The 25,558-nt window shown below is 38.4% G+C and overlaps 1 protein-coding gene across 5 annotated transcripts in view; it reads right to left on the bottom strand.

Annotated features, from left to right (window-relative positions):
- The window catches only part of fhod3a (formin homology 2 domain containing 3a), a 248,677-nt gene that overhangs the window by 51,388 nt on the left and 171,731 nt on the right, over positions 1–25,558 (bottom strand). For 2 of the 5 annotated variants that reach the window (XM_066715994.1, XM_066715995.1), the window contains exons 7-13: positions 23,331–23,442; positions 21,178–21,272; positions 20,233–20,376; positions 19,023–19,273; positions 5,268–5,369; positions 2,152–2,586; positions 793–870 (exon numbers count right to left, since the gene is read on the bottom strand). In XM_066715994.1, the coding sequence (XP_066572091.1) occupies positions 793–870; positions 2,152–2,586; positions 5,268–5,369; positions 19,023–19,273; positions 20,233–20,376; positions 21,178–21,272; positions 23,331–23,442 (1,217 nt within the window). The remainder of the gene's footprint in view (positions 1–792; positions 871–2,151; positions 2,587–5,267; positions 5,370–19,022; positions 19,274–20,232; positions 20,377–21,177; positions 21,273–23,330; positions 23,443–25,558) is intronic. The other 3 variants (XM_066715997.1, XM_066715998.1, XM_066715996.1) reach the window with 2 other exon arrangements.

The following is a 25,558-nucleotide window of genomic DNA, read 5'->3' as shown; positions in this document are numbered from 1 at the left end:
CAACCTTATATCCTTCCATCATTATGGGGGGTAATCTCTTTACTATTCAAATCTGATTAATCATGTCATGTGACTATCAATTCAAGGTACTCCACAGAAGAGTAGAAAACATGAAATTGACATTTCCATTGTTGTACAGTCTATCTTTTGTATGTAAAGACCACGAATGTATACAAGGGAAATGTATCTGGATAAGGTAAAGCTGGTTTCATAATTCGAGCTGCTTGACAAACCTGCAATGTTATACATTCTCATCCTATAATTTGCAAACATGGCAATATGTATAAGTGTGCTAGTAAATGAACACCACTAATATAGTTTTGCATTTTTGTCCAAGGGTGATGTACTCTATCCAGCTCCTTGGACTGCAGAGAAGAGTCTTAATTGTAGGCCCAAACAGGGACATAGAGACATTCAAGGAGCAAATAGTGGCAGCCTATTACTTTGTTATAAATAAGGCTTTGGCTGCTATCTGTCTGATGTAACTCACAGCTGCTACAGAAAAGCCATCCTTCAAAATGCTATGCGCTAGAAATGCCTCCATTGTAGTTTGAGTTTCTCCAGCAACAGCAAAAGACTTGACAGATAACCAGGACAAAGCCCTCTGCATCCTCACAAATCGAAAGTGTACTTTCAAGATGAATAAAACTCATAAGGATGTGAGCCAGAAAAGAAAAATGACAGGCATGTCACTGGAACCAACACATAGTGGTGCTTACTTGCCCTTTAAAGCTAGTTTTATGGAAACTACAGTGACATTAGAATAATACATCATCAAGGGAAGTAACATACCTGCTAGAGGTGTAAGATCTGGATGAATAAGGATCATAGGAATCCGAATATTTGCTTGTGTAAGAAGCATCTGCCTGACTGTGAGGAAAAGACAGAGAAAGAAAGTGGGAAAGAGGTAGACACAAATACTATACAGGAACCGATAGCCAAGAAAAAAAAAAAAAAAAAAAAAAGGAAACGCACAAAAGTAGTGGACAAACAAAACAAAACAAAACAAAACAAAACAAAGTTTGGTGACTGCTGGTGAGTTTCATACATTTGTAAAAATAATAGGCAGGGCACACATCAAAGGCTCTGATTCATGATATAAAACACCATCATCATTCCTTTGCAATGGAATCTACTCCTGGATGTAGAGATTTCAAAATATGCCTCTGAGGTTTGGAATTGATGCTTCAAATCACACACAGTTAAGTGGTTCACATATTAGAACCAAAAGCAGAGTTAATGTTAGATTATGCATTAAAGGTCACAGGGACCATGCATCTTAGTTCAGTAAATCAAATCATGAAATATATATTAACAAAAATATAAAATCGTTCCCAGAATACTTCTATTGAAAAAAAACTAAAAATCCCCCTAATGAGAGAAATGTTTTATGGCAGAAACCAGACATCCCACATTTTTCACAAAAAAAAGTTGCTAACATAACCATAAGAAGTTTATTAAGTTCAGTTTATCTCCCTGTGCTGTGATAAAAAAAAAATCTTATATCTGTACCATCATCATCAAACCTGTCACAAAAGCACCTGTGATTTGTTTATTTTATACTGGACTCTGTCCCCCATAGTAAAGCTAAATTGTTGCAAGATCAGACGATTTGAATAGTATGTAAGATGAAAAACTCCAGTTTAGTTTCAATTTGCCACATTTTTATAGGTGCTTTGATGGCTAACCAGCATTTGAACTATCCTCTCGTTTATTTATTTATTTTTTCACTAGAACGTTCTGCACAACCACAATGAAAGGCAGATGAGCAATAAACTACAGGAGGGCCTTTAGGGTTGTAAAATGAAAAATTTAGCTTGCCAGCTGTTTGCTTGAAGAAGTTATACCTCCCCACTAGTATTTGGCAGAGGTATTAGAAACCCTAAACATAAAAATAAGTGCATTCCTTCAAATCGAAAAAGAGAGAGAAAGAAAATGAGTGTGTGTGTGTGAGAGAAAGACAGAGCTCCAAGACTTCATACAACTAAGAAGCCATATCTGCAACAGCATCTATTCCTCCATCTACAATTAGTTAAGCACCCAGCATTTAGTGAAAATCCAACTGTGCTAACTTGTGCAATACAAACACCAGTGCCCATGTAGATAGTTTGTTTTTAAATATTAGTGGCAATGGTTAACTCTAGTGTCTACCTGAGGCACTGCATTGCTTCAGTCTCTGTGTCTTTAGCCACTGAAGGAGGTGGCTCATCAAAGTCATATGAGAAGAGATGGAATGGGGAATGAGGGAGGTAGGGCAGCTTCTCTATTGTCGGAGACACAGCTGGGGTGATGTTTGCCGAAGAACCCTGGGAACAGGATCTGGGTGGGGTGGTGGTTGGGTTGATGGGTGACTTCCGGCTGGCTAACAATGAGGCGAGGATGGAGGGTTGTGGTGAGACAGAGAGGTAAGATGATTCGGGGCAGTCAGGGGTGACAGTGGCCGAGGTCAGTGGGCTCTTTGCCGGAGTGGCCTCTGGAGTCATCTCTTCTGTAGAAGTTGGGATGAAGCTGACTACGTATTTACAAGGCGAGCATGCGCTATCAGCTGGTTCTACGTTGTCTATCACAGGAACTGGTGAAACCACGCTGGAAATGGAAGATGGAAGGAGGAGATGGGATGGAAAAGGATGGGATACAGAAGAGCAGGACCAGGATAGAATTGAGGAGAGCAGAGAAACATGACTTGAACTGAGAATACAACTGGAAAAAATAGAGCACATTACTAAATTTGAAGGACGAGTTGGCATTGAAGATGAAAACGATTCCCGTTTTCTGCAGGAATAGAATATATTTTTGCATATATTGAGTTTATGTATATTGCATTCTAAGATACACTCACCTAAAGGATTATTAGGAACACCTGTTCAATTTCTCATTAATGCAATTAGCTAATCAACCAATCACATGGCAGTTGCTTCAATGCATTTAGGGGTGTGGTCCTGGTCAAGACAATCTTCTGAACTCCAAACTGAATGTCTGAATGGGAAAGAAAGGTGATTTAAGCAATTTTGAGCGTGGCATGGTTGTTGGTGCCAGTATTTCACAATCTGCTCAGTTACTGGGATTTTCACGCACAACCATTTCTAGGGTTTACAAAGAATGGTGTGAAAAGGGAAAAACATCCAGTATGTGACAGTCCTGTGGGCGAAAATGCCTTGTTGATGCTAGAGGTCAGAGGAGAATGGGCCGACTGATTCAAGCTGATAGAAGAGCAACTTTGACTGAAATAACCACTCGTTACAACCGAGGTATGCAGCAAAGCATTTGTGAAGCCACAACACATACAACCTTGAGGCGGATGGGCTACAACAGCAGAAGACCCCACCGGGTACCACTCATCTCCACTACAAATAGGAAAAAGAGGCTACAATTTGCACAAGCTCACCAAAATTGGACAGTTGAAGACTGGAAAAATGTTGCCTGGTCTGATGAGTCTCGATTTCTGTTGAGACATTCAGATGGTAGAGTCAGAATTTGGCGTAAACAGAATGAGAACATGGATCCATCATGCCTTGTTACCACTGTGCAGGCTGGTGGTGGTGGTGTAATGGTGTGGAGGATGTTTTCTTGGCACACTTTAGGGCCCTTAGTGCCAACTGGGCATCGTTTAAATGCCACGGCCTACCTGAGCATTGTTTCTGACCATGTCCATCCCTTTATGACCACCATGTACCCATCCTCTGATGGCTACTTCCAGCCGGATAATGCACCATGTCACAAAGGTCGAATCATTTCAAATTGGTTTCTTGAACATGACAATGAGTTCACTGTACTAAACTGGCCCCCACAGTCACCAGATCTCAACCCAATAGAGCATCTTTGGGATGTGGTGGAACGGGAGCTTCGTGCCCTGGATGTGCATCCCACAAATCTCCATCAACTGCAAGATGCTATCCTATCAATATGGGCCAACATTTCTAAAGAATGCTTTCAGCACCTTGTTGAATCAATGCCACGTAGAATTAAGGCAGTTCTGAAGGCGAAAGGGGGTCAAACACAGTATTAGTATGGTGTTCCTAATAATCCTTTAGGTGAGTGTAACTATGACTAGTACCATTAATTAAAAGTAATATTGTGTATAGCCTGGAACACACTATTGTTTTAAACAATATGAAACCAAAGTTATGAAAAGGATAAAAAGAAAACAAGGCAACCATTGAGGTGTGTTCATAAAAAAAAGGTCAACATATTCTGTGGTACTAGCTAATCTTTTCTTGATATATGAGCACTATACACTGATTTCAAGTACAAAGATCCAGACATAGCTGTTTAAACTGGCAATTATTTGTCTAATACAATTACAAAGAAAACAACAAAAGTGGTTTTGAATCACACCAATAAGAATATAAATAGCTGGTTTTACAAACCTACTAATCCAAGATCACCATGAAATGTTATTTTAGACTGCAGAAGAAGGCTACTGCAAAATCAGTCTTACTGAAAATAGGAAGCAACAGCCAGGCCTACTTTTTGACAGCATGTTAAGCCTTGCATATGAAAATCTGTGCAAAAGGAATGATTCCAGATCAGAGAACACTGAATCCTGTGTTGCATGTACCCGCTTTAATACAGCTACCTGGTGAAGAGTCTGAGCTCTTAAAAACATTTCTATTTACAGGAAACAATTTGTAATATTGTAACAAAGTGATTGAATTAGCTCTCAGGTTAATTGGGTTCATAGTTGAACAGATGCAATTCAAATGAAAACAGTTAGTAATAAACCCAGGGCACTTGTTCACTGTAGTTTCTGCTTCTGACACACCAGACAGTGCATCATAAGACAGGGACCACTCTTTGGTGGAACAGAAACAAAACTGTTTTCTCACACTTACAAACGACTGCTTCTCTCGAGTTAAATGCTATGACAAATATGAATGGATCAGTCAATAGAAGTATTAAGGATGTGAGGGATACAGGGAAGGTGTGAACTGAATTCTGTAGGTTTGAGAAAAAAGACAAAATAATGGAGACGTAGACATTTTTGTTCTTTGCAAGACATCATGCTCTACGCAGTGGAGAAGGAGTGGGAGCGGGTAGCAACATGTGGAACCAGATATAGTGCTATTAGCATATTTATATACACGGGTACGGGACAACTGTGACAGACAATAGATAGTAAGTATACACTCCAGTTGGTCCTTTGGATTATTGGCAAAGTAAAGACAATTAAGAAAGACCAGTGACAGGATCAGGGATTGACAGTCTGACAGCAAGAGGTGGGGAGGTTGAGTTGGGGAGTGTTATAGAGAGACACTACATCCTAGTACCTGTGAGAGGCCTGCCTAGAGAGCTCTTCCTCCCCCTCATCCTCAGTATTAGGCTCTGTGATTGGACGTTCCTCTTCCTCTGCCTCCTCTTCCTCCTCCTCTCTGTGATGAAAAGGAAGGAGGGCCAAGACAGGGGAGAGAGGAGACAGAAATCGTGCAAGACAACATGAAAGCAGAAACCAACGAGCCACAGAAGAGACATGGAAGAAACAAACAAAGAAATGAAGAAAACTGGAAATAAAAAAACAAAAAACAACAACCCGAGATGGACAAGACGAATAGGAAGAATAGGGAGACTAAGGAAAAATGTGAGAGAGGAAATGGGTCAGAAATTACTTAAACCGAAAGCCAGTCATATACAAAATAACATAGTTACATATTTTTGTTTTTTGTTTTTTTATTTCCAGCTGAAAGTTTGGAAACATTTAAAAATAGTCTGGATAGGATCCTTGGATCACTTAGATATTAATAAACACCAAACGAGCACGATGGTTCGAATGGCCCCCTTTCATTTGTAAACTTTCTTATGTTCTTATGTTCTTATATAACTATGGGTAGAGTTTCTCAATTTGACTAATGCTATACCTTAACGTTTGAAAGAAAATTAAGACTAAATTTAGAAATAGGGTCATTTCATTAGATTTGCTATTAAGATGCCAGCAGGCATGCTATACAGTTGGCATATTTAGTTTTGATCTGTGTAGAGTTTTTTTTTACAACATAGGGAATGGGAGAAACGCATTTGCATTTGGATCCACCATTGGCCTTTATTTACAGTGCCTATAGGAAGTTTTCACCCCCCTTTTTTGAGATAGATGCTTTTGAATGGGATTTGATTCCTCTGATTTTCACAACCTGCTCCAAACTTTTAATGTGGTAATAAAATGGGGGGTGAAGTAACAAATCAATTTACATTTACATTTACTGGGACTGGAAGCTGTCAGGGTAGAGGGCATAATAGATGGAGCTAAATACAGGCAAATCCTTGAGGCAAATCTGCAGGACAAAAACCTGGACGTGAATCCAACTGACAATCTGAGGCAAGATTACTGTCTACCAATGATGTCCATACAATTGACAGCTTGTATCATTTTGCCAAGAAGAATCAACGAATATTGCACAATCCAGATGTGAAAACCTGGTAGAGATTTACCCCAAAAGTCTCACAGCTGTAATTCCTGCTGGCGGTTCTACTGCCACAAGGTGGTTCTACCAAGTATTGACTCAGGCGGGTGAATACTTCTCTAACCAAGACATTTTACTTTTTTTTAACTATTGTTTCACAATTCAAATTCTCTTGCTTCTTCAAAGTGTTGAGTATGTTGTGTAAATCAAAGGAAAATCCCATTTAAATGCATCATAGTTTCAGTTTGTAACACAACATGAAAAGTCCAAGGGTGATGAATACTTCCTATAGCCACTGAATGAGCTAACCAGAGCTAGCTTAGGTCAGGATACCATAGTGAATCTTGGAATTTCCTTAGAAACCCAGGTTGTCAACCCAATTAACAGGTTCTTACACATGGATTACAGGATTTAAGTATTGAGGCATTGCTTGTCTTCAGATTTACAGGTACAGGTAAGGAAAGATAATGGAGACAGTTCAACAGATAGAAGTAACACATGTATACGCATGCACATACATATATATATATATATATATATATATATATATATATATATATATATATATATATATATATATAAGGCAGACAGACACAGAGGAGGGGAGTATTGGAGGTTCAGTTGTTTTTGTATCAAGTCTGCAATTCTGGGACTGGACAGAGCCCTCGCCATCTCTGACTATACACTGACACTGCAATGAGTCATACAATGTTTGAATTTTATGTTTTTGTTCACATATTTTGAAGATAAAGATAGAATTTGAAGCTGTCACCGCCCTGAGAAGGACCAGATGAAACCAGGATACATCTGATGGCTGTTTCGCTTGGCCAATGCCACTAATGATTGTCTGTCAGGCCTGTTCAGAAGGTTTGGTCCACGCTGGGAGCCATTGTAATGAAAAGTTAGCTGTTTACTGTGGCGATTTCCACGGAAATCTCACACATGCATCTCACCAGCTTCACAAATCATTCAGACAGCTGCAATTGATCCTTGAAGCTATACAATTTGCCACTTCCCCTGGAAAAAAAGCAGATGTTTTGTCCCAGTTTCCAACCAATTTCAGATGCCAGAACTGAGAAGAGTATTTCTTTTTTTCTCCAACTTTAACAACATCAACAAAACTTCAGCATTGGGGGCCCTAAAGCTTTTTTCATTTTTTTTAATTGTAATGTCAGATCCTCAATGCTTTTCACAAGTAAACATAGGACATCTGATTAATCCAGTTACACAGTCTAATAAAATATGATAAAAAAACAAAAAAAAAAACATTTGGTTTAGTTTTTTTAAGAGAAACTTCTTTGATTTCCCTCTATGAAGGATTTCAAAGGGTTCATCTATGGTGCCCAAATCAAATAAATATGCTGACACCCTGATACATTGATACATATATATAATTGATCTAACTGTATTAGAGACATTAAAAATTGCATTATTATAGAAATTGATTATTATGGATGTATACAATTAATTATGGATAATGTTAGGGAAGACAAATCCTTCTTTTAAAGTCTAATGAACAGAAGCAGGGATCTGGGTGTCCCTTAGCTCACAGAAAAACTTTGTTCAAGCCTAGTAATGTAAGAACATGCCAATACACTTATCAAAGCTGTCCCTGGACGTATCCTTCTAGCAACATTACTGGTTAATAATAAAGACACATAAAGCTACAGTATTTATACCTTCTGACCAGCTGTTACCTCAGAAGATCCTCACACTGATCGGGGGAGCAGTCAACCAGCAAGGAGGCTGGGAAAGTACTGCAGTCAACTGGCCCTCCTGCTGACAGTAAATGTGACTATCAGCGTTATTAGCCTGAGTTCTATTTCTGCAGAGGTTGCTGTCAAGAACTATCTAACGCTGCTGCTTTTCATTATTGACAACAAAGCGCTGTGCTTCAAAGGAAGCTCACTTCCTGTAGTGGGCGACAAGGTCCGTTGTATGGAACAAGCAGACGCACATTTGACCAATCCGGGTGTACACAGGCCTCAGGGTAAGACCACGCAGAAGTCTATAGGCTGAGAAACTGTTTTCTTAGCAAAGGTTTTTGCATATCCTGAAAGACTTAACCTCTTCCATGCCTTAATGTTTATAATCATGTTTCTCTGTGTGCCTTACCAAAAGATGAAAACAAAACAATAACAACAACTAACTTTTTTTTTTTAAGTTAAAGCAAATATATCTCCCCTACTAGGTATACTTCAACATAGTTTTTTTTTTAAAAATATGGTTTTGAATACTTAGCATAAACTATGTACATACTACATAAATGTTAATGTCTTGAAATACAAGGCAATATGATCAAAGTTAACAGGGGCTGTACTTTACCGTACTTCCAATTCATGGGTAAATATAGACACATATCTCCACCCCCTTCAATTAATATGGACTGAGAGTATTAGTGGAATAAAATGTATTATTACTCATTCTAAGCATCTACTAACTGAAGCATTTCAAACAATGCCACGGAGAAAACAATAAAAAGATTAAAAGCAGCAAAAACATCGTGCATGTCCACCATTTCGAACTCCCTTTAAATAAACTCACTGATTTATTTTGAGGATCTTACACTCTAAAAACCCTGTTTATATTTACTGCAGATTTATAGCTCAATAAATAGGTGGATCCACTAAGATAAATGGTAACTGTGAGACAGGGAGTTATAAATGCAAAAAGATAAATAGGCACATACAGTACACAGATAAAAACAGACGTCCAAACAACAGACAGTGGAAATGTTCTGGGAAAAATTCAACCATTTAAATATGCATCCATCACATTTTTCCATATACACTAATCCCTACTGAAATCCAAGCATTTTTTCCACTGTTCAAAGGGATCAACAATCCACTTTTTTTTTAAGTCCCTTCTGAATCCAGTCCATGATCATTGAATTATAAGTCTATTGCATGTGTCATAAGTATTCAACAAGGACTGCTTGCAAGAACTTTAAAGATTGTATGACGACTCTCCACCTCTTCGAAAAAATGAAAAACTAAACAAACTTAAATTAAATATCATTACTCTTACTTCAGATTCCTTGCGATCATAACTTCATATATGCATATGGAGCAGAGTATGCACTGAGAGACATAATTTTTAATCTTAGTGTCCTGCACTGACACTCACTCAGAGAGGCCAGACCAGAAATGGCATTGAGAGTACTGCTGCTGTTCTGCAGTTTAGTAAGGTTCAGTGGCTAGTATGTGTAAAATGTTCTAGCCCTTCTTATTCCAAAAGACAAACTTCTCAATTTCACAAACATTTCTTAAAGCACTATAAAATCGATACTGGACTTTTTCAGCTGAAATGTATAATTTGAAAGGCACCCTAGTGTTCCACAACTATGAATAGCTCTTGCAGATGTCTGTAGAGTATGTAACAACAACAACAACAACAAAACTAGAAGACATCATAACAAAAACATCAACAGGTCCATAAAATTACAATAGCTATGATTACTGGCATTCTAAAATGGGATTGGCTTTGCCTAATTGAAACATATTCTTGTCAGCAAAATAAAAAGCAAAAGACTAAAAATAAATTAAATAAAAAATCCTACACTGCAAATAAAAAAAACCTACAGACAGCTTACTAATCGTTTTAAACAACCAAAGTGTATTTTTTTCCTTCATAACCACACTTACAGAATAGACTAGAACATTCAGATGCAGCCAAACTTCACAAACCCTGAAATGTAGTGAAAAGTAGATTCCTTCTACTATGACTCTCTTAAATGGGTCATTAAAAATACCCTTCTAGGTCACACACCATTAACACTGCTACAGGGGGGCGGCTATATTGAAAACCAGGAGCTGAAAAAGACTGTAGGCTGCAATTCCTCTGCAGCAGTGCTTCTATACAGAGCTAGTTCGCAAATCCAAAAAAAACTGCTGATGACTAAGAAATACTATTATAAACAAATGGGCCTTCTGGAAACAAGAGAATAGAAGCAAAGCAAAAAAATAAATAAAGGGAAAAAAATCTGCTTCAGGTTGTCAACAGTTTGACATTGCAAAGAAGCAGGAACCCCTATTCACAGAAGGAAGCTATTTAACAACTTCTAAGAAACTTTTGGTATCATAACACTTCACAGTGAGGCATAGCAGCTTTTGGCTGCAATAAAGGCAGGTTTCATGTAATCGACTCCATTGCTGACAAATAGCCCCCAGCATCTGCAGCACCAACTGACCGTCAGAGCACTTCCTCACAAACACTCACACAGCAGTTCAAGAACTACATAAAACAACTGGCATTGGTGTATTTAACCACTGTTGGAAAAGGTACATGGACGCATTACTTAAACACCAAATCATACTATCTTGGTTGGGTGGTACACACTTCAAACAAAACTGCAGCTTAACACTCGATACATAGGCATTGATACTTTCTCCTGTTCAATCCAAATGCTGTGCTTCAGCAGTAGAAAAGTGAACACTACAGTGAATAAAGAGATTTCTAGAGACCGGGGATATTCAGAATACTGTGAAATGTCAGGTTTAATCTGCTTCTAAGAAGGGTATTTAAACTTTCGTACAAATTAGTAATATATATATATATATATAATTTGGAGTATAACTTACAGGTAAGATTGGAAGTTGTCTTGTCATGCACAGAGCAAGCACTATACTGTTTCTTGCCTATTACCATTTGCCAAATCTCAAGTTATTATATATCAAGGCCTGTTAAGGCTGCTGGGAGATCCAAGAAGGCTGATGCAGAAATTTTTCTTCCAAACTCAATACTGCACATGTGCATCCAATATTAACCCTCAGACCATACTAAACCATGGCAAAGAGGAATTTTGTGTTCTTTAATCATTTTTTACACATTCTTTTCTGCCATTTGTCAAGTTGGATGAGATGCGCTTTGTGCTTTTTTTCTATGCCACATAAAATTGGATTGGCTGATTGGATTTACTTTTCCCTGCTTTGATCAGGTCTGATGAATTTGAGAAATATTTATTAACGTTCAATGACTCCAGGGACATTATTGTCTATGTGAGTGTGCCTGACAAGGTTATAAGCAAGAGCCAAGTGATGGACATTAAACTAACCAGGTGGACTTCTTTTGAAAGTGCTAATCAAGCTTGTTTAGAAAGCCACATATCATTGCACACTTTTCAGGATGGCATTAGTTTATTCTTATGCTACTTTGTGACTGCTTCCTTTTAGCATAGAGGGCATTGCAGCATGCTGAAGTTTTTTATACCTTCATTCAATCCGTGGTCAATCTTCTCTAAACCAGGTTGGGTTGAACCTTCTAGAATATATCCAGAAAGACTTCATGATAAAGTGACAAGATATATGATTTTCCATCTTAATCTGGATTGGTCTTAAAAAAAATGTCAAACATTGACATGAAGATAACATAACAAAGATAACAAAAAAAATAAAACATAACACAGAGAGTTTAAAACCTAAAAAAATATATATTAGTTGGGAATCTAGAAATGCACAAAGCTTAACATGACTTGCTTTAGGACAGAAATGGACTGGGTTTGTTTTGGAGAAATAAGGTGAATTACCAGAAATTGAGGATTAAGAAAGTAGGATAACCAGGCTTGGTTTTATATATATGTGCATAACCTTACTATCCTTACCTGACAATTCTGGTTTTCCATTAGTAGTAATTTAATAATAATTTAATAATAATAGTGCAACAACATGCAAACACTGAATATTTGCTGGTTTACATAAGGGCCTACAGCAACAATAAAAAATGAATTTTAGATGAATGTCTAAATATTGAATTGGCCTGCATGAGCATATGTTTTATTAAATATAGATTCTAACAAACACACACATATATAAACTAATCTTAAGACCAGATGGCTAACAGGAAAGTAATGTGTAAAAAACAGTGCCTAACCAGTACCAGACAGAATAATATTTTTATGCTATTTAACATTGTTTTTACATCTAAACCAAAGACTGACAGTTATTTCTCTTTCACTACTTTAGTCTTCATCTGAAGAGTATGGATAATGTATTATATATTGAGTATCAGATGATTCTTCCATTACGCCTGTCAGACTCTGAAATAGTAAATGAATACCTAAAATACACATCTTTGTTAGTCTGAAAGTAGATTAAAGGCAATTAAACTAAATACAAAGAGACTTTAATGGATAAATATCAAGATAACCTTGCCTGTACAGACAAGTTCTTGCATGACAAACAAAACTTTGAAAAATTGAAACCTTAAAAGTGAATCGAAACTGGGTGATGTGTGAAGCATTTTTCTCCATAGAGAAAAAACCCATAATATCAGTATAAATAATATATAAAAAAGCACATGGTCTCTAAATAAACAAATATCAGCTCCCCCTCCCCTCCCACAGACACACTTCATATAGTTTGTGAGGTTAAACTTGATTTCCTTGAACATTGGAGCAAGAAATCTTTGAGTCGTCCTGGTGATCTTATTAAAATCTGTTATAAATGTACACACAAGGATATGAGCTGCAATGCTATGTGAAAAGGGTGGTGTCCAAAGATCACTGGAAGGTTACAGGAAGGTTTTACTTACCACATTACATTTGGAGAGCTGTTGTATTTCCTACCTCTGAAACCATACAGAAAGACCTACACTCTCAATTGGAGCTTGCTGAAGCCACCTCTCAGACAGACACAAGAGCAATTTGTGTCTTAAGGTTTAATAGGACAATGGAGGAGTGCCTCTGATCTCAGTGCAGTAGTGACTGTGCTGTCACATCCATTGCTTTTTACAGTTTATGTCTGAACACGTACTCTCTCGCCGTCACGTTGCTGTCTGTCCTCTGTTCAATTGTGAACATAAATACACACAGCCTCTCTCTCCTAGACTACCTAGCAATAATCACACACCTAAAAATAAAGCCTATTTGTAAAATGATATGATCCACATACAAAACTGCAATTTGTTTTAAGTGGTAATATCTTAACCCATGATTAAGAGTTCCATTGGACTAATATGTTTGAAATCCCTTATTGCACAGAGCCTCAAAAATAGACATGTTAATAGATTATACAGTATTTATCAATTAACTAAATGCAAAGTGAGTGAACAGAAGAAAAATCTACATCAAAATCAATATTTGGTGTGACCACCCTTTGCCTTCAAAACAGCATAAATTCTTCTAGGTACACTTGGGCAAAGTCAGGGATTTTGCAGGCATATAGTCAGGTATATGATTAAACAGTTATACCAAACTGGTGCTAATGACCATCAATGCAATATGTAGGATGAAACACAATCATTAACTGAAACAGAAACAGCTGTGTAGGAAGAATAAAACTGGGTGAGGAACAGCCAAACTCAGCAACAAGGTGAGGTTGCTGAAGACAGTTTACACAGTCAAAAGTCATACACCTTGGCAAGACTGAGCACAGCAACAAGACACAAGGTAGTTCTACTGCATCAGCAAGGTCTCTCCAAGGCAGACAGGGGTTTCCAGATGTGCTGTCCAAGCTCTTTTGAAGAAGCACAAAGAAATGGGCAACGTGGAGGACCATAGATGCAGTGGTCGGCCAAGGAAACTTAAAGCAGCAGATGAAAGACACATCATGCTTACTTCCCTTCACAATTGGAAGATGTCCAGCAGTGCCATCAGCTCAGAATTGGCAGAAAACAGTGGGACCCTGGTACACCCATCTACTGTCTGGAGAAGTCTGGTCAGAAGTGGCCTTCATGGAAGACTTGCGGCCAAAAAGCCATACCTCCGACGTGACAACAAGGCCAAGCGACTCAACTATGCATGGAAACACAGGAACTGGGGTGCTGAAAAATGGCAGCGGGTACTCTGGACTTATGAGTCAAAATTTGAAATATTTGGCTGTAGCAGAAGGCAGATTGTTTGCTGAAGGGCTGGAGAGCGGTACATGAATGAGTGTCTGCAGGCAACAGTGAAGCATGGTGGAGGCCCCTTGCAAGTCTGGGGCTGCATTTCTGCAAATGGAGTTGGGGATTTGGTGAGAATTAATGGTCTCCTCAATGCTGAGAAGTAGATGCAGATATTTATCCATCATGCAATACCATCAGGGAGGCATCTGATTGACCCCACATTTATTTTGCAGCATGACAACGAGCCGACACATACAGCAAAATTCATTAAGAACTATTTCAGTGTAAAGAAGAACAAAGAGTCCTGGAAGTGATGGTTTGGCCCCCACAGAGCCCTGATCTCAACATCATCGAGTCTGTCTGGGATTACATGAAGAGAGAGAAGCAACTGAGGCTGCCTAAATCCACAGCAGAACTGTGGTTAGTTCTCCAAGATGTTTGGGCCAACTTACCTGCCGAGTTCCTTCAAAAACTGTGTGCAAGTGTACCTAGAAGAATTTATGCTGAATTTAGGCAAAGGGTGGTCACACCAAATATTTATTTGATGTAGATTTTTCTTCTGTTCACTCACTTTGCATTTAGTTAATTGATAAATATAATCTATTAACATTGAAAGAATTCTTACTTTACAGCACTTTTTCACACCTGCCTACAACTTTTGCACAATACAGTATATATACACTCACCTAAAGGATTATTAGGAACACCTGTTCAATTTCTCATTAATGCAATTATCTAACCAACCAATCACATGGCAGTTGCTTCAATGCATTTAGGGGTGTGGTCCTGGTCAAGACAATCTCCTGAACTCCAAACTGAATGTCTGAATGGGAAAGAAAGGTGATTTAAGCAATTTTGAGCGTGGCATGGTTGTTGGTGCCAGAAGGGCCGGTCTGAGTATTTCACAATCTGCTCAGTTACTGGGATTTTCACGCACAACCATTTCTAGGGTTTACAAAGAATGGTGTGAAAAGGGAAAAACACCCAGTATGCGGCAGTCCTGTGGGCGAAAATGCCTTGTTGATGCTAGAGGTCAGAGGAGAATGGGCCGACTGATTCAAGCTGATAGAAGAGCAACTTTGACTGAAATAACCACTCGTTACAACCGAGGTATGCAGCAAAGCATTTGTGAAGCCACAACACGTACAACCTTGAGGCGGATGGGCTACAACAGCAGAAGACCCCACCAGGTACCACTCATCTCCACTACAAATAGGAAAAAGAGGCTACAATTTGCACAAGCTCACCAAAATTGGACAGTTGAAGACTGGAAAAATGTTGCCTGGTCTGATGAGTCTCGATTTCTGTTGAGACATTCAGATGGTAGAGTCAGAATTTGGCGTAAACAGAATGAGAACATGGATCCATCATGCCTTGTTACCACTGTGCAGGCTGGTGGTGGTGGTGTAATGGTGTGGGGGATGTTTTCTTGGCACACTTTAGGCCCCTTAGTGCCAATTGGGCATCGTTTAAATGCCACGGCCTACCTGAGCATTATTTCTGACCATGTCCATCCCTTTATGACCACCATGTACCCATCCTCTGATGGCTACTTCCAGCAGGATAATGCACCATGTCACAAAGGTCGAATCATTTCAAATTGGTTTCTTGAACATGACAATGAGTTCACTGTACTAAACTGGCCCCCACAGTCACCAGATCTCAACCCAATAGAGCATCTTTGGGATGTGGTGGAACGGGAGCTTCGTGTCCTGGATGTGCATCCCACAAATCTCCATCAACTGCAAGATGCTATCCTATCAATATGGGCCAACATTTCTAAAGAATGCTTTCAGCACCTTGTTGAATCAATGCCACATAGAATTAAGGCAGTTCTGAAGGCGAAAGGGGGTCAAACACAGTATTAGTATGGTGTTCCTAATAATCTTTTAGGTGAGTGTATATTTATTTATTTTTCCACTCTCTCCCATTCCTTTCTGAGATATAGAAGAGCTTTGCACACAACAAAGTGATGATTCAGAACTATTGTGAATACTCCACCAGGTTCACACAGCTTTATAAATTCAGCTATTTCTTTCTCTTAATACAGAGACATTCATATGAATTCTTGGCCGTGTCTCCCGATAGCACCTGTGAATGGAGAGAGCAGTCAAGTGCACGAGGTTTCCAGCTCTCTGCATTCTGACTTGGGATTCCTAGCGCCAAAACAAGACTCTTCTTGAGGGGAACAGGAAGTGCTTCTGCAATTTAATCTACTGACCTAATGTCTCCTCTGTAGAGATGCCAGTCTGCTTTATTCATAAGAGCTGGGGGAAAGAGGGGGCTAAAAAGGACTTGATAGATGTGCAAGCAACAATAGGACTTATTCTGTACTTATGACATGTAGAAATGCATTCCTAGTGATGCGGCAGTATGCAAAAAAAATCTTCAAATTAAAAGGTTTTTATTAACTGCAGTGAGATCTGCACTACATTATTTTTAATGTGGAAAATTTCACTTAAACATACAAATGTAGTAAATGTCTAAATGGTATGTATTAATTTAGTCTATATATACCAGAAACACTTTGCAGAAACAACATTAACAGATTGTTGTATTGGCCGGGATGATCAGTGTGGGATAATGCTGATTGCACAAATATACAATATGATATAAACTGCAGGTTGTTATTATTGTAAGTCATGCTCTCCATAGAGTATAATAACAGTCGCAGTGTGCCCATATGCGCCTGCTTATCCATTACTGTCCAGGAATAAATTCCATTTACTATATGGATGCCAAGTGGACATTCCTCAAATAAAAAGACATTACAAAGAGGTAGACACAGGAAACTTCTCGCAGGCTGCTTGGTTTGCCAATAAGAAAAACACTTAATTCTCTAGGTTGTGGTTGAATAGACCATAACATTTAGTGATAAAACACTATAGAGTGATTGTTTCCCACTGCTGACATTTAATCTCAAAACCTATTACTTACAAGGTGGAAACAGGTACTCTTCTTCTAAGTAAGTTCTCTGTTAGCAGGGTAATAATGAGGGTTAGCAGGTCTTTACAAATAGGCACACCTTCTGTCCAGCAGGTGTATCCAATAAGATTTTGTTTGAATAGCATAACTTTTTAAGTATACAATAAACAATAAAGAAAGGCAAAGCAAAAAACAAAAAACAAAATCAAGATTTGATATTAATGTTTGATAGACATTACCTGAGGTAAAGAATAGTTAAGAAACTTAATGGTTGTGACTGTGAAAGCAGTGTTTAAATCTTATTTATTTTTGCCTGCATGGCCTTTGTTGTAGTTGTGAGTCACAATCCCATAAGTTTGATGTCCTTAAGTCAAAAAATGTTTGATTTTTTCCCAACAATCTAAACTTGAGAAGTGAACTAAAATGGAATAAAAACCTGGATACCTCAAGACTACTGCCCAGAGTTGCCCACTACTCGCTATACACGCTAGATTTGATCATCCTTGGGGACTGCACCAACCGGGTCAGATAAAGCCAGAATGAACAAACTGAAAAGCAGAAATACACACAGGTTTTTTGCAGCTACATTTTTTGCCTCAATTCCTGAACAGATTGTTCATACTATACACCACACTTTAAAAATGAAAGGTTGGTCCTTATGAACCTGAGACAGATGCCACTGCCAAGCCAAGTTATCTGGAGTCCTAGCCAGTTGAAAAGCCTGCCAACAGACGCACAGACAACGTTGCAGTGCAGAGCCATGCTCTGTGTACAAGTCTCGCGTTTCTTGTACTTACATCGGCCATGGTGCAAAATCAGTCTCAAACACGGCCTCACTGTCAGACTGGTGATCACCCTGGTAGCCCACATGACTACTGAGAGACACCATTGGTGACACAAACACAGAGAGGAGAGTGGGAAAGAATGGATGAAGATGGCATAAAGGAAGAAGGTATGAAATTAAGGTGTCTAGTGTTGAGGCAAGCTGAGAGGATGTGTCATGAGGTCGAGGTGACAGCTGGGACACTGAGGGGGCTGGCGGAAGAACACAGTAAATAGACTAAACAGGGCTTTTATTTAGGCAGCTGTGTGCTTCCTTATATAGGCTTCTTCTTTTGCCTTGTGATATCTGCTACAGTAGTATTTTTGAACTCTGCTATTCACTATTTCTGTAACTCTAAGACAAGAACAACACAGGCAGTTCACAAAAACAGATAAAGTCTTACATGCCAACCACAAAATCCATGTAATGCTTGGTGCATGCTACCAAGGTGTTTTCTAGCAACAGGCCCAAACAAAATATCAGCACTTTTTCTCCAATGTGCAGTTGAACCCATTTTCATGATGCACAATGTCCAGATTTCTGCTTCACGGGAATAAGGAAACAAATCCAATTGAAAGCAGGCCTTACTGGCCTTACTGGCTGCTATGACGTAAAGCATGCAATCACTTACCAAAGCAAAAGCCCACTCACAAACAAAGCCTGTTGATTGCTGCACTCCAGGCTGCTGACTGAAAGTGCAGGTATGTGCAACACTAACACTTGATGTCCCTAATACAATACAACCTCCATTATCACAAATAACTACAATCAGGTTTGAAATGGGACATGAAATGGTCACAAGTAAAATTGTAAGTGTATAAGAGGAGTACTAGTCTCTTTCCTTTTATCTTTGTGTCAAGAGCCTTGAGTCACTCAGTTTAGAATAACGGTCAAGAATCATAAGCTAATGGCTTCTAATAGAAACTTTTGCTGAGTGATATCAAAAGGACACAAAGGTAAATTAGATCTTTTTGTGGACTCATTAGCAGGCAAAACAGAGGCTTACATAATGGAAGTTGTAGTGCAGAAACCAAACATTCCCTCCCTTCCCAATTACTCACTTCTCGCTGAGGTCCTCGATCCTCTGGCCAGTGAAGGGCATGAAGCTGCTGGAGGAGTGGCTGAAGGGGCTGCTGGGGCTGGCAGGGGCAGAGGTGTTGCCCTTGGTGTTCTGGATGGAATGCCTGCGGCTCCTGCGGCGCTCCAGGCCGCGCCTCTCACTCGTGCCACCCAGGCTGGCTCTCCGACGGTCTTTCCGGCCTGCAGGTGGGGGCTGCCCGTCATCATCACCATCCTCGTGCCTGAGTGTCATCTGAGAAGAAAAGAAATCAACCATTTCCACTATCCTTTAAACCCCAGTCACCGCACAGCATACAGAGTCGCACTGTAGCATGAGAGAAATACCAGGATTTCAAATTACACAACACTCTTGTATTCCAGCAACATTTTGATGACCATGTGTTTAATGACTGTCTGCTCACAGAGGCATCCCTCAGCTTAGTGGTGTCCAAAACAAACACGTTCACCCAGAAGAAAGTGACAAACCACAAGGATATTAATTTCACTCTAGAGATTTATGTCATTACATTTGATAACCAGATTTTTCTCAGGCTACTTTTGCCAAGCGTAGAATCTATCACGGATAAAGACAAAATGTGGTTCCCAGATAAACAGGGCATTTTCATTAATTTGTAATATTTTATTGAAAACATGAGGGTGCAGGCATACATACAGTGTTTTGCAATGCAGCTACATTTAGATTAGTTGCATGTATTCCACACATTAGAAATGTTGACAATCAATATAATATAGATATAGATAATTGACAAACATAACTACTTTGATACCCAATATATATATATATATATATATATATATATATATATATATATATTATAACCTGTAAAATTCCTTAGGCTGAAATTAAATGTGTTGAGAATAATAGGAGGCAAACAGTTTTTAGTTTAAGAGAAGAGACACCTACAGAACTTTTTGAAGATTACAGCATTGACATTTAGACGGCTATACAAAAACAAACACATGCCAGACAAACAAACAATAAAAAGCCACAACACGGATTCGGTACCTTCTGTATGTCTGTGAGCTGCACCGAACCCTCGTGAGATCAACAATGTGATGAGAGAGACTGAGATTATATTGCCAGGCTAATCTGTTGAACTTGCTACACATGCTGCAGTAGTTTTTAAGGCTGTGCCAAGACTAAATACTGGAGATTCACATTCGCGGGGCCTTGCTGAAATCAAGACTTACCTCATAAATATTAAACTGCTCCACGAGGTCCAGGTCGGTGCCTTTCTTATTCAAGTGTCTTTGTGCAATTACTTCAATGCCTTGCTCCTCCAGACAGTCCACCACATCATAGAAGGAATCCTGATCTGGCAGCCCTGCTAGTGTCTGTGAATTCAAAACAGAGAAGAATGTCAGCACATCCCCTTAAAGACACAAAATCCCATTTTTGGCAAAACAAAATTGCAATGATAATAAAAACCTCTCTCTCTACATATAACGTTTCCCAGCTCCACACAGGGGCAGAAACTGATGTTTTATGTGGGGTACCAAGTACCTAGTAATTTTGCATGGAAAAGAAAGGAAGAACAAATGAAATAAAGTGGTTCTCTCATTAAACTTCAGTTACACAGCAATATGAGATTGCACACCTAGAAAAAGGTGAAATCGCTCCAATGATGTAAAAAGTTCTATTCCACTGTTGAAACACAGCCAAACTTTCTTAAACTTGAATCAATCCAATACATATTCTTTTGAAATAGTCTTTCTCCTTTAAGTGATATGGAACTCCCCCAGATTTAAAAACAATTCTTTGTGACATTTCCTGTAATGTTTAGGTGTCTTTTTACTTATTTTTCCAACACATAAGAACTGTGATGTTGTGATGCCTGAAGCTGTCAAACGAATCCTAGTGCTGATGCCAGGAAAATGAGCGGAGTGTCTCCCTGCGCGGCTGGAGGCTACAGATTCACCAGCACAGTCTTGGCTGCACGTAGCTGGGGTGTCCCTCTGGGCAGCAGCTCTCCTCTCCTTCACGAGTGAAAAATGATTCCCAGACAGACTGATTACATTGTTTTCACAAGCAATGCTCACTTCTCCTTACAACACACGTTAAAGGGAGAATATTGAGGAATTCTGAGCCCAGCATGAAGCTTAAAAGGTGAATATTTGTCTTTAAGTCTCTCTTACCTTGTTGACTAATGTCATGGCATAAACGAGAAGCTCCGTGTCCACCCCATCCTTCTCATCCAGTATCTCCATGGCGTTCGACCATAGCTTGGTACCTGTAGTTAAAAACAATATAATTGTAGCTGTTGCTTTCTATTATGTTTTAGGTAAAGTACAGAATTTACAATTTCCTCAGTACAATTATTCAGAAATCATCTTGATATGCTGGATCCTTCCTGCTTCTTTATGTATATAAATAATTTAACTTCTTTAACTAATTTGTACCCAGACAGAATCTCAGCCACCTCTTCCATAAAAATGAAACTTTTTCATTTTAAAACTCTACATTTTGTAATCTGTGGAAATGCTTCTACCCAGCAATAGAGTGAAGCCATTGCTATCCCGAAAAGGTGACATTAAAAGCTTCTGTGCCAGATGGTTTATGACATGAAAATACAGGCATTGCACTTTACCTCTATCCAGCAAAAGAAAAACAAAAGTGATGGGTAATCTATAAAGTTAAATTAAGTCACCAAGTTTGGCCTTTAGTTATTTATTTGAAGCTGGCACACAAAAATGTGCAGTAGCTGACTGCAAAAAAAAAACAGAGTGCTGAGTGCAAAAAACAAAATCAAAATTGTAAATCAGTCAGGTTTTACAGTCTGTCTAAAAGACTAACACATATGGCAGAGCTCACATTCAAAACCTGTGTGCTACATTTGGATGTCTCAGTACTCATTTTTTAAGGTCAGAGCCTCTTAGTTGTTGGCTGGGGAATAAAAAAAACAAGATAGCTGATCTATAAAAGCCACATTCCAGATTGTCCTGATGGATGAAGCAAGGTTCTAAGTGCCGCTTGATGGAGCACATGTACAGAAAACAGTAATAATGCAAACCTGACGTATGGCAACACCTAGGTGTATGTTAAAATTACACATAGGCAAGTGAGGGAAAGAAAAGAGCACAACAAACTTTAAACAGCGGGGTGGTGAAGAAAGTCATTCAGAAGCTATACTTCAAGCTCAGGTTTTTTTAGATTAACTCTAATTACGAAAGTGTTGGGAACCCTTCCAAATTCCTTTGTATTGCCTTGTTACAAAGGATTTTCAGACTTTAAATTACTGCTTGTGAAAAAGAACCCAGGCGCTGCCCCCCTGCTTTTGGTAGGACATATGGAATAAATTCCAGCACAAGGCAATGAGAAAGTACACCATCAGTTGGAAGAGTTATTTCTTTTCCTACAAAAACATCTTCCGCAAGCTGTTAAAAGACTCGGCCTTTTATCAATTTAATGTTTCTGAACACTTAAGCCAGCCTCTTCTGTCTTGGCCAGCAGACCGACAGACTAGTCATGAAGCTATTAGCTGCACAGAGAAAGCACTTTTCAGATAGGAGAATGCTGTTATAATGTGCATCATGGTTGACTTACAGGTGGCATTCTTCACAGTTTGCTTGTGTATTTATTTTGAATGTAATGTTTAAAATGAATCTGAAGTACAGTCATAAAAAAAAAACTAGTCAATAACACTGTGTTCCAATGAAAAACTCAATTTTATTCTAGGATTTAAGTGAATCCCACTTTGTGATTAAATTAAGGCAGTTCCACTAAATGTAGCAGTGCTTGGTGTAGGGAGATATATATTGGAGCTACACACGTATTTATGAATAGTGTACACAAGTATACTGTTCTGTATTCAGATCATTTATTAACACTTTTGGAGGAGTGTAAGAGTTAAGCCTTACACACATACATATTAAATATTTATAAAGCCTTTTTCCTGGACTGCATCATTTGCTTCACTTCTTCAAGGTTGCAGTTTATTGTCCAATACCAAGTCAAGGAATAAATCAAAATTCCACCCTCCAGGCAATTGTAAAAAATATGGTTTAATGGTTTCATGCTCCTACTCAATGGAAGCCATCAAGTGCTGGGTTAGGTATTTGCAGTTGGTAGTTTTTGACTTATTCAAGGCAGACATTTAAGTGATTGAATTACTGTGTTTCATATTTGACAAGCAGAGAGCACATTTTGCTCTTTAATGTAGTGATTATCTCATAAAGGCATATATATTATAAATACCCTCTGCCAGCCTTCCCCTCATAAAAAAAAAAAAAAAAATGTTTTGATGGAGTGCCTTTTGTTCTATCCTCTGTGCTTCTCCTGTAGGACTTACCTCTCTTTGCGTCGACAGCACTGACAGCCTCAATGAGAAGTTGAGCATTGAACTCTGTGTACTCCACAAACACCAGCAGCAGTTTCAGGGCAGTCTTCACTACCAGGCGGAACTGCAGACACACAGAGAGACAAGCGCTCTGTGTTAACGTCAGATATCCACACATACCACCCTTCACTTTCAGACAAGTCTAATCTCATGCAAGTTGGTTTTCCTTACTTTTGTGGGTTTCATATCTAACCATGAGGAAACAGAGCAAATTGTCTGCTCTTCATATAATTTTCTTTCTCTATATCTATTACACATTTTATGATCATTTGAATATCACTAATAGAAGAGGGATATTCTACATGCATTTTTTTTCATCCTTATCAACACTAGGGTTTTGAAACAGTGAGAGCTATGAATATTTTTTACATTCTGTCTTATTTCCACAATCAATTAAATAATTCCTTATCTTTCCACTAAAATGCCACTGAACAAAAATAAAAAAGGGACTTTCCCATTTGGATTTTATCAGTTTACACTTCAGGACATACTTAGAGGATGACTTTCAAAGCTTTATCTCTCATATACTGAGCCTTTAAACTGTAATGATTCCTTTCAGAAGACTGGAGATCATTTTGCTCTTGAAATAAAACCAACAGAAAATCACCCTGTAAACTACAGATTATAATAAAATTAATTTAATCTACTTTGGATGCCAAAACATCTACCTTATATTATAGATTAGCAAACCTTGAAAAAAGTAAATGAAGCTGGATCATTAAAAAGGTGTAGGGTTTCTGATTACACCAGCCAAGTTGATTTATGTTAGAAAGCTGTTCCAAAAAAAAAAAAAAGTGACCCACCAGGTCTGCAGAGAATCTATAATGTCATGGGGTTTGCTGTCTGGTTCTCAAAGCTGTCATATTTTCCCTAAAGGTTGTTTTTCTTCTTAAAAAAAACAACCTGAAAAACATTCTGGCATGAACCATTGTCACTCTTCAGAATTGAGGTATATTTCTGTGCAAAAAGCAAGATGAATTAATTGTGAATCCTGGAAAGAAATCGTCAACACTTGAGGTATACTAGCCATAGTAGGCAGACCATAGCCTGTTTTACCAAAATTCTCTTCTACAGATCTCTGGCTAGTGTCACAATACAGAGGGATATATCAATACATTTGTCCTAAGTTCTTGTATCTATGAAATGCCACACTTCCTAGTTTGTTCATGAGTGCACTGCTTTATATGCAAAATAATACAAAGGAGGAAAACTGTGACATACTAAGGTACTATAAGGAGAATGATGTTTCAAAAGTATCTACCAAGGAAGGACTCAACTTGCTCTTCTTCTTACTGTCTGAAGCTAAACAGTAGGTAAGTTCCTAAACTAGGTTTAAATGAAAAGCAAAATATTAATTTTCTGTTCTCCACCCTTTGGTGTCTGTTGTTAGATTTACACTTGTAGGTGAGTTGCTCTTCTAATGATTACTGTTAGAAAACTGGGAGCTAAAAGCTATTTTCAGACAGTAAAATAAATTCTGGGTCTATGTCAACTCTTCATTTGACTGTTTTCATTCTTTTAAATACCTTTCATTTGAATGTCTTCATTCTTTTCAATGCCTCTGTATTTTTAAAGCATAAGCCTAAATCCATTGCAGCAACAGACTAAAAGCACAAATAAAGGATTGATGCAATGGGATACATACTTCATTGTATACAAATCCACATTGCATAACTTGCTGCATATCACATGGACTGCTGATAGTCAATAAGTCAACACAGTCTGGCACTTATTTGTCTCAGTGTTGGTGGCTTCATGTATGTTATTACAAATTATGTAAGCTGCCCTTCATGTGTGATACGCTTTGTTTAATTAGTTTTTGGAGTTACACAGTATGCAATCAAAAAAACGAAGAAGACAACAAACGACAACATCTGATCAGAAAAACGGACTGGTTAACCACAATAACGATGCCAAAACAAAGAATTTAAACTCCATTTGTGTGTGTGTTTAGCACATGCTAAAGCAAATAACCCTCAAGCGTTTCAAGTCTGAAAGACCATATGTCCATATGTTTTCTGTCATGTACAGCACAGTTTGCCTCACAGATCATAGGCTTCAAACCGCTTAGCTACAACAAATTTAAATAAAAAGTAGGTTAATAAAACCTAAGGAAAAAAAGAGGTAAAGAAGAAAAATACTCCTCTTTGGCCCATAAAACCTTAAATCAACAGCCAAAT

The sequence above is a fragment of the Amia ocellicauda genome, chromosome 10 (genome assembly GCF_036373705.1).
Source record: "Amia ocellicauda isolate fAmiCal2 chromosome 10, fAmiCal2.hap1, whole genome shotgun sequence".
Classification (NCBI taxonomy): Eukaryota; Metazoa; Chordata; class Actinopteri; order Amiiformes; family Amiidae; genus Amia; species Amia ocellicauda.
The sequence above is the reverse complement of the archived record's forward strand: the minus strand, read 5'-3'. Positions and strand labels throughout refer to the sequence as shown.